This window comes from Anopheles gambiae, chromosome 2 (genome assembly GCF_943734735.2).
Source record: "Anopheles gambiae chromosome 2, idAnoGambNW_F1_1, whole genome shotgun sequence".
Classification (NCBI taxonomy): domain Eukaryota; kingdom Metazoa; phylum Arthropoda; class Insecta; order Diptera; family Culicidae; genus Anopheles; species Anopheles gambiae.
The window spans coordinates 52610857-52624916 of record NC_064601.1 but is presented as its reverse complement, the minus strand read 5'-3'; the positions used below and the strand labels follow the sequence as shown (position 1 = coordinate 52624916).

The 14060-nt window shown below is 42.2% G+C and overlaps 2 protein-coding genes and 1 long non-coding RNA gene across 5 annotated transcripts in view; 2 read left to right on the top strand and 1 right to left on the bottom strand.

The window, feature by feature from the left end:
* Positions 1-2071, top strand: part of LOC133391201 (uncharacterized protein K02A2.6-like) — a 4992-nt gene extending 2921 nt beyond the window's left edge. For all 3 annotated transcript variants that reach the window (XM_061643085.1, XM_061643086.1, XM_061643087.1), the window contains exon 2: positions 1-2071. This exon is cut by the window's left edge and continues 1173 nt beyond it. In XM_061643085.1, the coding sequence (XP_061499069.1) occupies positions 1-1959 (1959 nt within the window). In that variant the 3' untranslated portion in view covers positions 1960-2071.
* A 1103-nt stretch (positions 2072-3174) lies between these two features.
* LOC133391615 (uncharacterized) lies at positions 3175-5129 on the top strand. The gene is made up of 3 exons (XM_061646852.1): positions 3175-3410; positions 3474-3781; positions 3859-5129. Exons 1-3 carry the CDS (start codon positions 3202-3204, stop codon positions 5037-5039), a joined length of 1698 nt encoding a protein of 565 aa, XP_061502836.1. The 5' UTR covers positions 3175-3201; the 3' UTR covers positions 5040-5129.
* Positions 5130-10217: 5088 nt separating this feature from the next.
* Positions 10218-11676, bottom strand: LOC133391614 (uncharacterized). The gene is made up of 3 exons (XR_009765103.1): positions 11199-11676; positions 10923-11122; positions 10218-10785 (listed from the first exon to the last, which is right to left on the bottom strand). It is a non-coding gene; the product is annotated as an uncharacterized LOC133391614 (long non-coding RNA).
* Between the last annotated feature and the right edge of the window lie 2384 nt (positions 11677-14060).

The following is a 14060-nucleotide window of genomic DNA, read 5'->3' as shown; positions in this document are numbered from 1 at the left end:
GACGCAGGTGAACTTAGAAGTTTTTTAGGAATGTTGACTTTTATTGGCCCATTTATCAGAGACTTTTCACATAAAACTAAGCCGTTGAGGGATTTGATAAAAAGAGATAAATTTAAATGGGAAGAGATGCATCAAAATACGTTTGAAGAATTGAAAAAGGTTGCTATGGAAGACCTTATCAAAAGGGGTTATTTCAATGAAAAGGATAGGATCATACTATATACTGATGCATCACCTTGGGGCTTGGGAGCAATTTTAGCCCAAGAAAAATTGAGCACGTCCGAAATGCGTATTATCGCATGTGCATCCAAAGGATTGACGGAGACGGAAAGCCGCTATCCGCAACTGCATAGGGAGGCTTTGGCCATAGTTTGGGCTATGGAACGATTTGCTTACTATCTATTAGGAAGGAAATTTTTGTTGCGATCAGATAGTGAAGCGTTGAAATTTATGATTAAACCGGCTAAACAAAAAGATATAGGAAAGAGGATTATGTCCAGGGCAGAAGGTTGGTTCATCAGACTGGACCATTATGATTTTGATTTCGAACACGTTCCGGGAAACGAGAACATAGCCGATACTGCGTCTAGGCTGTGCAGATCTAAAGAGGATTACCAATTTGGGGTTGCTAAGGAGCCTCACGAACTATGTTTGGTTACTGCGTGCGTAAACCAGGTTAATGAAACACTATTGGCGTTAACCACGGAAGAAGTAGGAAAGGAATTAGAAAAAGATGTTATATTAAACAAGGTTATTGCTTGGTTAGATAAAGAGAATGAATGGCCACAAGAAATTGCAAGGTATAAAGCGTTTCAGAGGGAGCTGTATGTGGAAAACGGTTTCCTATTTAAACAAGAAAAGATGGTCCTCCCGCATATACTTAGGAACCGAGCGTTAACATTAGCTCATAGAAGCCACCCTGGCATGTCCACGATGAAAAATGTTCTGAGAACGGGACTTTGGTGGCCCGGTATGGACAAAGAGATTGAAGCTTTTGTTAGAAGCTGCCCAGAATGTCAGCTAGTGAAAACGACAAATACGGCGGTACCTATAGAATTAACGGAGCTACCGGAGAATCCATGGGATTATGTGTCAATGGATATTTCATCTACCACAGATAATGTTAAAACATTGGTGCTTACAGATAATTACTCGCGATTTCTGATAGCCGTCCCTCTAGAGCGAACGGATGCGAATAGTATACAAAAAGCATTGAACAGGATATTTTTAACATACTATGTACCTAAGAAATTAAAAGCATATAATGGACCCCCGTTTAATGCGGTAGATTTCAAAAGATGGTTAGCAGATGTATGGGGGATAAAACTCATAAATAGCACGCCTCTAAATCCTACCGAAAATGGGTTAGTTGAGCGTGGAATGCAAGGTATAAATAAGATTGCAGCCATTGCACGGTTAGAAAAAAAATGCTGGAAACAGGCCCTTGCGGAATATGTAGCGGATTATAACTCATGGCCGCACCATGTAACTAAAATAGCACCAGCCGAACTAATGTTTGGTAGAGCTATTAGGCATAGGTTACCAAACCCAAAAACGGATACTAGACAAGCGAACGATGATGAATTACGAGACAGGGATAAAATGGCGAAATTTCAGCGCAATCAAAGAGAGGATACAAGGCGTGGAGCTAGGCCTCTTAGCATTAAACCTGGGGATACGGTTTTAGTTAGAAATCAAAAAGCAGATAAGACAGACTCATCGTACAAAAAAGAATTGCATGAGGTACTTAAAATTTGTGGTGCTGGCAGGGTAACGGTGAAGGAAAAAAAATCAGGAAAAATTTACGATCGTAATGTAAAGCACATAAAAAAATTTTTCATGCGAAAAGCGGAAGAAGGGTTGACAAGTGGTAGTAGTAGTTCGGAGGAAGTAGCAGGGCTAGTGAAAGAACGACAGGCTAGGCTGATTAAAAAACCAAAACGATTAATCGAATATTAAAGAATTTGTAGCCTTATTCCTCAAGGGGAGGATGTGGTATGTGAGAGTAGCAGTGTGGGTGTGCGGGCAGTAGGAGGTTGGACGGAATAAAGAGCAGACGTGTGTTACTGTAGTTCCGGTGTTTTCGATGGAATATCACACATACCATTCGGAAAAAATATACAACCGGCAAAGCAATATGGACGCGTTTGGAACAGGAATGGGAAGCAGAAAACAATTTAGCAACAGCTTCTATATCGACTTCAAGCCAGGAAGTTCATGGTGAGTACATTTGGTGCTATAGTTTTTAATATAGTGCAGTGAAAGTAGTGAATTGTGCAAGCTATCATACGATAGTTAATTGCACAAATGTGTAGTGTGTGGGACGGTGCAATCCACCAACCAATAGAGAAAACTACTTTTTTAGAACGATGCTCAATGCTTTCCAAGGGGAATTTAGGGGTCACGGGGACGATCGTCAGCCTGCACAACTTAACAACATGCCCGTCGTGATTTTAAGCCTCATTTGACCCCCCATCCCACGGACTCACAATCCGATTGCTTGGTAGAGAATAAGTCTCGAGAACCTGAAAAGCCCGGTATGTCCGCGTAGGACGTTTCGCCAAATAGAATAAGGAGACCTCGGAGAAAGTATGTTAATTTATTTTAGTGTAAGCTGCTGCCGTCATCAAAGAGGCACCCTATGCGTGATGATATCCTCTTGAATTAATTTAGCCTCTCAGACCCTTCCCCCACCGCTGACATAAAAGAGGCACAAACAAGTAACCAAAATGAGCTTCCTCCCTGCTTTTCTCCTACTTAGTTGTTACATGACTGAAATTTAAAATTCGCCAGATAATTAGAAGGTCTGATTAGAGCCATTCAAGTAGAATTTCTTAATATAAGGGTGAATTTTCGGATATTTTTTTAAATCTTGACCTAATTAATATATCAAATTTTATTATATTTATTTTATTGCGTTTACTTTACTCAGGTCAACCGGATATATCAAGCGTATGCTTTGATGAAGATCCATCAATTGAATGGTTGGAAGATGATGAGGACGTCCGTATCTACCGCCTTTGCATATCTCAACCTGATGTGTTGAATGACTCCCATGATGAGGAACAATTTGTTGAATGGTTGGAAGAAGAAGAGGACGGTCACAACTGCAACCAAATGTCGGACGAAAGCGACATTGAAGATCAGGATGAGTATAGTGAATTTGAAAGAGCCCACAAGAATCAAGTATTTGTTGAAACGATGCGATTGTGGGCTCTGAAACATCAAATCACGCATGCCGCTATTAATGATTTCTTAGAAGCAATACTAAAAACAACTGATTTTTATGTTCCTAAAGATTCCAGGACATTTCTGAAGACTCCTGTAGGCGTGGGAAAAGAAATTGAAAATTTGGCTGGTGGACAAATGTGGTACAAAGGAATAGATAAATCTCTGCAAGAACAGTTTCGGTAGTAACATCAATTCAACTGTTACCTTATTTTACTAGCAATTAATGGTTTTGTTTATTTCAGCACTACTCCGCCTCCTGTAGATTCATTTGAATTGAATATTTCTATGGATGGTATTCCTCTGCATAATAGCGGAACTACCCAGTTCTGGCCCATTTTGATGCAGCTGCATGGTATTCCCGATGTTCCAATAATGACTATTGGAATATTTTGTGGAACTTCTAAACCGGATAATGCAGAGGATTATCTGCGCCGTCTGGTAACAGAAATAAATGATGTCCAGGACAACGGAGTAGTTATAAATGGAAAACGTATTTCCATCTCACTAAGAGCGATACTTGCAGACGCCCCTGCTAGAGCGTTCATCAAATGTAAGTATTCACGATTGTACGATTTCATGAAAAGGAAAGATATCTAACACATTAACATTGTATTCCATCGATTTTAGGTGTCAAAAACCACAATGGCATACAAGGATGCCATAAATGCAAAATTTTGGGTAGAAGCTACATGGGAAGGATGATCTTCGAGGGAACAGCAGAAGCACGAACGAACGAAGAATTTAGAAATGGAGATTACTCCATAGGACATCAGATACGCCCATCGCCGTTGTTAGATATTAAACACTTAAACATAGTATTAAGACTACCTACTTCGGACGATTTACATTTAGTATATTATGGAGTGTTGAGGAAATTAGTGATAGGTTTTACGACAGGATGTTTTATAAACGAGAAATGGAATTTAGATGAGCAGGATGAAATTTCAGGGCTTCTAGTTCAAATTAAATTACCAGCAGAATTTCAGAGAGCAGTAAGGTCCCTTAAATGTTTAAAATTTTGGAAGGCGTCCGAATACCGAACGTTCCTACATCACATCAGCGTTCCTCTTCTAAAAGGCAGAATAAGTGACAGGGCATATCACCATTTTAAACTGTTGGTTGTAGGTATTACAATGTTTTCCTCTAAAATTTATCAAGACTATTGGAAGTACGCAGGGTCATTATTAGATCAATTTGTTTCAGAATTTAGTTCAATTTACGACCGTAAGTTTATGACTTATAATGTTCATACTCTATTGCATGTACAAGAAGATGTAGAAAATATCGGACCCCTTCCAACAATTTCAACGTTCCCAGCCGAAAACAAATATCAGCAAATTAAAAGATTTGTCAGGACAGGGAATAATTGCTTGAGCCAAGTCGTAGGTAGGATAGGCGAACTTAGTAGAATTGAAACAAGTACACAGAAAACAAAATTAACTTATCCATATATAAAATTAAGACAGGAAGAGGCAATTTTACACGTGAGGTCAGATTTTGTTTTAAGACAGGGAAATAGAAACGCATGGTTTTTAACAAGAAATAATGAAATAGTTCGATACATCAGGGCAACCGAATTATCAGGAACGTTCGTTATTGAGGGGCACCAGATTTTAAGGAAAAGGGCAGCTTTCACGTATCCATGTAGTTCAGAAGTAATATTTAATTACATAGCTAGCGTAGATGATTTATCATCTGAAATAGTTTGGATAAATGTTAGGGATGTTAAATGTAAGTTTGTAGCGATATCGTTAGATGGAGGAGTATCTTTTCATTTTAGTCCTTTAACGCACACGTTTCAAGAGTAGCGAGCTAGTTAGATAGTGCAATAGAAATAGGCAAAGAGGAGCTTTTTTCAATATTTAAAATTTTGTTTGTATTATTTTTCTTTTTCAGCTGGCTAGCAAATGCTAAGATACTTCATGCGTATCTTTAACTCCTATCCCAACCTCCTCGTGGTGCTAGCTGGATTATAATTGAAGAATGCAGATGTATTGCTTCACAATTATAAACTAATAGGGATGGAGGAACTTTTTATATGTTACTAAATTTGGTTCATAAATAAATGTATTACTTGATTTCATTGATTAATAATTGTTTACATTTTTTATATTTCTGTGAATCTTTACAAATTTACTTATAATATTCTAAGCTTCTAAAGTGAAACTATTTCCCGCAACGTTTTTGTTTCATTTCTGTTGTATATGGAACACCCTATGTATGAGCGGTGATGATTGTCATCGCTCCTGACGTGACACAACCTGGATGCCGTCCGGATGCACCCCGACCTGGCATCAACTAAAAGAGCTCTAGATCAATCAGCATCGTTGGCTCGTGAACTTCCACTCTTTTATTCTCCTCATTATTACATTTTTTATTCAATAAAGTGAATTCAATACGCAACATTTTTGGTGTCAGAAGTGGGATCCTAACAAAAGGCGATCCAGTAAAAGTGCGATTAGGAATCTGATCCACAGAATTGCAAAACTGCGTATTGCGTGAATGAGAGAGACAAAATGGCTACCATCGACAATGAAACAATGGCAACACTTTCAAGCATGATTGCGCGAGCCTTGCAATCCGCAATTGGCACTGCTGTTGGCCAGGCCAGAGAAGACGTCGCAGCTTCGTCCCAGCAAAAACTACCGCCATTTTCTCCCGAGCCATACCAACGAACTGAGGGGATGTCTGTCGCTGATTATTTCGACCGGCTTGAATGGGCGCTCCAACTCAACAACATTCCCAAGGAAAAATACGCCGACTACGCACGCGTACACATGGGGTCAGAGCTTAACAACGCCTTTAAGTTCTTGATAACGCCCAAGAATCCAGAAGAAATTCCATACGAAGAACTTCGCCAAATTCTACAGCGGCACTTCGACCAAGCAAAAAACAAGTTCGTGGAAAGTATCAAGTTCCGGAACATTCGACAACAGAAAGGAGAGACAATTGCCCAGTTTGTATTGCGGCTTAAACAAGGTGCTGCCTCCTGCGAATATGGAACTTTTCTTGACCGAATGTTAATCGAACAAATGCTTCATGGTTTCGATGAACGCGCAATTTGTGATACAATTGTTGCAAAGAACCCTACGACTTTCAAAGAAGCTTTCGACATCGCTATCGCTATGGAAGCCACACACAACACGGCTCGACAAGTAGGCACTGTTTCACCCGTATCAGAAACAACACACCGGCTTGGGTTTGAAAAACCGCGCACAAAACAACAACAACGCCGTATAGCACCTGCTAACCGTAACCGGCAGACGAGCAGTGAATCATCCGATCGACCACCGAACACATTCTACGAGAGCGGCACACAACGTACAAATTCCTGTAATGGGTGTGGAGGACAACACTTGCGAAGCCAATGCCGTTTTCGCACCGCTAAATGCAACAAATGCAATCGTAAGGGCCATATTGCAAAGGTATGTAGATCTGAACGGCAACTTTTACCAACTGCACAGGTCCAGTCGCAGCAGAACTCCGATATCGACGTGGTACAATCGCTACATTGTATCAACAATATGCCGTCCGTGAAAAAGAAAATGCTTAACGTGAAGATCAACGGGTTTCCCCTGACGATGGAATTGGACACCGGAGCACCATGCGGCATAATCAGCGAAACCACATTACGTAAAATACTGCCGAAATATTCGCTGCAACCGTCAGACCGCCAATTTTCAAGTTACACAGGACATCGTATCAACTGCATTGGTCGCCTGTTCGTCCCAGTTTCACTTGGAACCACATCTAACAATCTTTTCTTATATGTTGTAGAGGGGAAGTATGACTCGCTTTTCGGACGCGATTGGATAGCACAGTTCACAAATGAGATCAATTTTCGTGAACTGTTTACTTCAACTGTACCAGTAAACGTACTCTCAAGCATCGAACCAACTCGGGAACAAGCAGCTCAACTGTCGAAACTGCTCGAAGACTTTAACAATATCTTTAGCGACGTTCCAGGTATGCTTGTAGGGCCACCAGCGAAGGTACACTTAAAACCCGATACCACTCCGGTTTTTGCTCGAGCACGAGATGTACCACTCGCTCTTCGAGAACGCTACGCATCAGAGATCGACAAGAAACTTGCTTCCGGATTCTACGAAAAAGTTGAAGTTTCAGAATGGGCTTCACCGACCCATATCGTCATTAAAAAGAACGGAGGTATTCGGATAACCGGGAACTACAAACCGACTGTAAATCCCAAAATGCTTATCGACGAACACCCAATACCAAAAATCGAAGACATCTTCAACAAAATGAAAGGAGCTGCCCTGTTTTGCCACCTCGACGTAACGGATGCTTACACGCACCTTCCAATCGACGAAGACTTCCGGCATATTTTGACGCTAAACACATCGACACATGGACTGATCCGTCCAAAGAGAGCGGTGTATGGTGCTGCAAACATACCAGCTATTTGGCAGCGACGTATCGAGACGATCCTTCAAGGTTTGACCAATGTTGTCAGTTTTTTTGATGACGTCATTGTATTTGCGAAAGACTTCGAAGAGATGCTAGCAGCGCTGAACGAGACATTGGAGCAAATGCGACGAAACGGTCTTCGACTAAATCGTTCCAAATGCATCTTTGCGACATCATCCCTCGAATGCTTGGGTCATCGCATCGATCGTCACGGCCTGCACAAATCAGACAAACACATAAAAGCCATACGCGACGCTCCAACACCAACTACACCAGAGGAACTACAATTATTTCTTGGTAAGGCAACTTATTATTCCTCATTCATACCCAATCTCTCTTGTAGGGCACGTCCTCTTCGAGATGTACTGCTTACCGATCCTTTTGAGTGGACACAAGCAGCAGAGAGGGCCTACCAAGACATAAAACTTGCGCTAATTTCACCACAAGTGCTGATGCAGTACGATCCATCGTTACCACTGATTCTCGCAACAGACGCTAGCAAAACAGGTCTCGGCGCTGTTCTCTCACATCGATTGAGCAATGGATCAGAACGACCGATCGCGTATGCCAGTTGTACAATGTCGCAAACTGAACAACGATACCCTATGATTGATAAGGAGGCTCTTGCGATAGTGTGGGCAGTGAAAAAGTTTTTCCATTACCTCTATGCGCGAAAATTCATTCTAATCACTGATCATAAGCCCCTTACTCAAATACTGCACCCAGAAAAGTCTTTGCCTACTTTGTGCATTAGTCGAATGGCCAACTACGCCGACTATCTGGCACATTTCAATTTCGATATTGTCTACAGGCCCACAAACCAGAATACAAACGCCGATTACTGCTCCAGAATCCCAAATGCGCCAACAGAAAACCAGAGCAATAGACAATTTTCACACGAGGGAGGAAATATGGATGATGAATTCGATCATTTTATTCTCAAACAGATTCAGCAACTCCCAATTAGAGCAGAACACATTGCACGTGAAACGCGCAAAGACAGCCAACTAGGCAAAATAATCCAAGATCTTGAACACGGTAGAGACCTCGCGAGAATGGGTTATAAAGCACCCGAGGCAAAATATACCCTAACAGCGAACTGCCTGATGTTCGAGCATCGCGTCGTAATTCCGGCTTCCCTGCGCAAAGCCATAATGAACGATTTACATGCAGCTCACATTGGAATCGTCAAAATGAAAGGGTTGGCACGATCATATGTCCATTGGCCAGGAATTGATTCCGAAATCGAGCAAACAGCTAAATCTTGCACAGAATGTGCACGACAAGCCACAAGTCCACCAAAATTCAACAAACACCATTGGGAATACCCTAACGCACCTTGGGACGCATACATATCGACTATGCAGGTCCCGTGGCAGGCGCTATGCTATTAGTAGTTGTGGATGCATACAGCAAATGGTTCGAGATAAAGGTAACCACATCAACTACAACAAACGCAACGATCAGTTTACTGGATGAACTATTCGCAGCTTATGGAGCACCAGTAACGGTAGTTTCCGACAACGGTCCACAATTTGCATCAGCCGATTTCACGTCTTACCTCAAAAACACAGGCGTTAAGTACCATAAGCTGACAGCCCCCTACCATCCGGCTACAAACGGCCAAGCAGAACGGTATGTTCAAACCGTAAAAAAGGCATTGACAGCTATGGGTACAACAAAAGACACTTTGCAAAAGAATCTTAACACGTTTCTGCTACAATACCGAAAGGCTCCTCACACCGAAACAGGAAGTCCGCCAGCAAAGTTGTTCTTAGGTCGAAACATTCGCACGCGCATTGATCTTGTGCGACCACAAGATATCAACACACGGATGCATCAGAAGCAACAATCGACATTCGAACCGACTTTCCGTACATTCTCAGTTGGACAGAAAGTGTACTGTCTTTCTGGAAACCCACGAACGGACAAATGGATTGTAGGAGTCATCGAAGCCTGCTTGGGTGATCTTCATTATCAAATCAGATCTAACGGAAAGATGCTTAAGCGACATGTCGACCAGATTCGAAGCTTCCAAGGCAACGTCAGCTTCGAAGAGACCGATGAAGACGTACCTCGTCGACTGGACTTCTATGCGAACACTGAGACGCAGCAACCACCAATCAATAATGAAGCCAACGAAACAGCAACGTCTTCAGATGAGTCCATTTCATCGGATATTGTGTTTGGAACACCTATGAGCAGCCCGCAACAATTAACCTCATCGTCAAGCGAAGACTCACCGCCAGTAGCCCGCAGGTCCCAAAGACAACGTCGCCCTCCTCTACGCTACTCGCCATCCTAGAGTGAACCAGGATCTTCATACAAGAGGGAGGAAATGTTGTATATGGAACACCCTATGTATGAGCGGTGATGATTGTCATCGCTCCTGACGTGACACAACCTGGATGCCGTCCGGATGCACCCCGACCTGGCATCAACTAAAAGAGCTCTAGATCAATCAGCATCGTTGGCTCGTGAACTTCCACTCTTTTATTCTCCTCATTATTACATTTTTTATTCAATAAAGTGAATTCAATACGCAACAATTTCTTCCCTTCCCATGATCCATTTTACTCACTAAAATCTTCTTCACGTAGTCGTCATTCAATTGAAGAAATTTGTTTCCTCCTGCAAATTTGATTAATACGAATACATTTTCAAACGCAGCAAATGCGACTTTTTGATTGGGACGACCAATCCCTGACCAACTACATTTTGAAAGAAATTCCCTAGTAAACAATAGATCTATTATTTTGTCAAGTCTTTCTTTAACATATTTTATATGATCAATTGCATACAAAAGCGAGCATAGCATCTCAGCCATATACGTATTAACCTCTAAGTTAGCATTAAAGGCTTCTAACTCTTCTTTTGTTTCAATGGCAGTGATGGCTGTATTGCGTGAGGTTGTCCCAGCTCTCGGATTCATTGCATTAAACATAATTTTGACCTCAGCCGCAGTCTGCTTCGATAGTTTAATAAGAATGTCTACTTTTTTATCAAGTGAATTATTATGCGCGCCGGATGATGAAGATGAACCAGCTAAAGACGTCAGACTGGGCGAGGATGACGGTCCGGAAGAGGATCGCTGTCCCGGCATGGCTGACGAAGTGGGCATAGATCCTTTGAAAAGAAATGTACCGAGAACATCAGTGATGGGTGGCGGTGACGATGGGATATCAACAATGACGGTCCGGAAGAGGATTTCTGTCCCGGTATGGCTGACGAACCGGGCATAGATCCATCGAAAAGAAACTTACCGGAAACATCACAGATGGGTGGTGGTGACGATGAGACTGCCAAGTATGTCGAATCAAGAATAACAGCGGGGACGACCGATGGAACAGACGGTGGAGCAGATAAATCCGATGGATTGGAGGTGCTAATTTCCATCATTTCGAGAATCGGCTGTGATGCGAATGTTGCATATCGATGATCATGATAAATGTTTTCCATTTTCCTAAAAAGATAATTGTTACGTTGGCGTTTGATTAATATTAGATTCTAACATGATTGAAAGCATCTCATCAACTTACCTGAGCGTATAAGCTTCTGGACAGTCACAAAGCCGGTACGGAGTGGAGTTTTCGTAAGCATGCTGTATTGATGTATTGATAAAAAAATACCTTAACAAAATTTCCTCTATTCACAGAATTCAAATGCGGTAGAATAGAACAATGCAGAATTAACAGTCGGCACATATAGACAGGTCATGCTTGATGGGGTGAATATGACGTCACGGTGGGGCCTATGTGTGCCTACTTGTGTGAAAGAGATAAAGCACATATGCAACATACAAAAGCAAAAGTGCAAAAAGATGGGGGGTAGGACTATGTTTTTTGCACTAGAGCATTTTTTTATACCAACTGTCGTTTTTTTTTAACTAGCGGCAGCCATGATGGAAATTGAGTGCCCAAGATGGCTTCAACTTGAGTACCACTGAGTTCCCCCGCGAAATAGCATTTCGGGGGATGTCACCGTAGAGCTGTCAAAAATCACCCATCATTGCGGCTCGGGTAAACTCCAATGGAAACCACCAGCACTGAAGCAAGTGAAATTTGAGTAATGGTCGTTGGTGTCGGTATCCACGTATCTGACCACACGACCATTCAAATAGATTTTTGCTCGGAAAGTTAGAAGGCTATATAGGTCATGATAAGATGAAACTTGTCGAAACACATTGCAAGAAAAGGATAGCAATATAATAATCAGTTTTAATACGCCATCTATTGATCAAACCAATGAAGCTGCGGAGCTTTCATTTTTTTCTATGGATATTCAATTTTCCAGTCGTTTAAGCTTAATCTGTGGCGCTTGGGTGCGCTCTCTTGCTCATTCTTCTTCTTCATTTGGCACAACCCAAGTGCCAAAAATCCACTAAACGACCACTAAACGGCTTTTAAACGACTCAAGCACTCTACCTAAACGGAATATAGAAAGACTTCGTTTAGCAGACGGCAAACGACTCATGCATTCTAAAAATAGCAAAAAAGCTGCTGGCGCCATCTGTTTGTGGGATACCCAACCAGTTGAGCTTCATCGCTTGGAGGAGAGCTTTCTCATACCCTCTGTACTGTTGTATGGTTTCGCATTGAAGTTATGCATCGCTAGAACTAGAACGGCGATACGTTTGTTTAAATACTAAACTCCAACAGATACCACCAGCACTGAAGCAAGTGAGATTTGAGTAATGGTCGTTGGTGTCGGTATCCACGTATCTGACCACACGACCATTCAAATAGATTTTTGCTCGGAAAGTTAGAAGGCTATATAGGTCATGATAAGATGAAACTTGTCGAAACACATTGCAAGAAAAGGATAGCAATATAATAATCAGTTTTAATACGCCATCTATTGATCAAACCAATGAAGCTGCGGAGCTTTCATTTTTTTCTATGGATATTCAATTTTCCAGTCGTTTAAGCTTAATCTGTGGCGCTTGGGTGCGCTCTCTTGCTCATTCTTCTTCTTCATTTGGCACAACCCAAGTGCCAAAAATCCACTAAACGACCACTAAACGGCTTTTAAACGACTCAAGCACTCTACCTAAACGGAATATAGAAAGACTTCGTTTAGCAGACGGCAAACGACTCATGCATTCTAAAAATAGCAAAAAAGCTGCTGGCGCCATCTGTTTGTGGGATACCCAACCAGTTGAGCTTCATCGCTTGGAGGAGAGCTTTCTCATACCCTCTGTACTGTTGTATGGTTTCGCATTGAAGTTATGCATCGCTAGAACTAGAACGGCGATACGTTTGTTTAAATACTAAACTCCAACAGATACCACCAGCACTGAAGCAAGTGAGATTTGAGTAATGGTCGTTGGTGTTGATACCCACTTATCTGACCACACGACCATTCATATAGATTTTTGCTCGGAAAGTAAGAAGGCTATATAGGTCATGATAAGATGAAACTTGTCGAAACACATTGCAAGAAAAGGATAGCAATATAATAATCAGTTGTAATACGCCATCTATTGCTCAAACCAATGAAGCTGCGGAGCTTTCATTTTTTTTCTATGGATATTCAATTTTCCAGTCGTTTAAGCTTAATCTGTGGCGCTTGGGAACAGTCGCTGCCGGTCAAGGCCTGCCTGTACCCACTAGTGAAGTGGGCTTGGCTTTCAGTGACTTATTGGTACCATAGCAGGATAATCAGTCCTACCTATGGGGGGTCGGTCTTTTCGGGGCTTGAACCCACGACGGGCATGTTATTAAGTCGTTCGAGTTGACGACTGTACCACCAGACCGGCGCTCTCTTGCATGCCTTTAAAATACACGAGGCGCTCTCACTGAAAAGAACGCTCGCTCGCGCTGTTTCATTGTATTTTCCTCATACCCCTTCCTTTCCGTTTCTTCCCGAACAAGCTGCACTAGTACGAGCGAGACACCGATACCACCATGCCGCTGCGAGAAAACCAAACTGAGCGCACAGGCTGAAAGTGAACGCACACATTCACACATGAGTAATTGTGTGAGTGCAAAAACTGTGTGGAAACCAAAACACGCTCGCGGCTCTGCGTAATTCCGTGTATTTCCAACCGTCTCCCCCTGCTTCTACATGCCCCTCGTCTGAAAGTCGCACACTTTTTCATTCTCTTTGCTAGCAGGATAATCATTAAAATAATTGATTAAATTTAAATTGTTGCGTTCTGAACAGTGCTCCTGCCGAAATTTGCCAATATAATCTGGCCACACTGGACCGCAGGGCAAAAGCTCACTCGAAAGGTCAATAACCGTCGCAAAATGTCAAAAACGACCGTCGCCAGCGCCTCGAAATCGTTGCGAGTTTCGCTCGCTGGCGACGTCGGTTTGCAGTACATGCGACGCCGGTTTTGACGTTTTGCGACGGTTTTGCGACGGTGGCCGCCAAAAGCTCGCCTTGCCCTGTGGGCA

Coding starts and splice junctions, on each gene's coding strand:
- LOC133391615 (XM_061646852.1), top strand. CDS start 3,202: ATGCGATTGTGGGCTCTGAAACATCAAATCACGCATGCCGCTATTAAT. Junction 3,411..3,473: donor TCTCTGCAAGAACAGTTTCG/GTAGTAACATCA, acceptor TGTTTATTTCAG/CACTACTCCGCCTCCTGTAG. Junction 3,782..3,858: donor TGCTAGAGCGTTCATCAAAT/GTAAGTATTCAC, acceptor CATCGATTTTAG/GTGTCAAAAACCACAATGGC.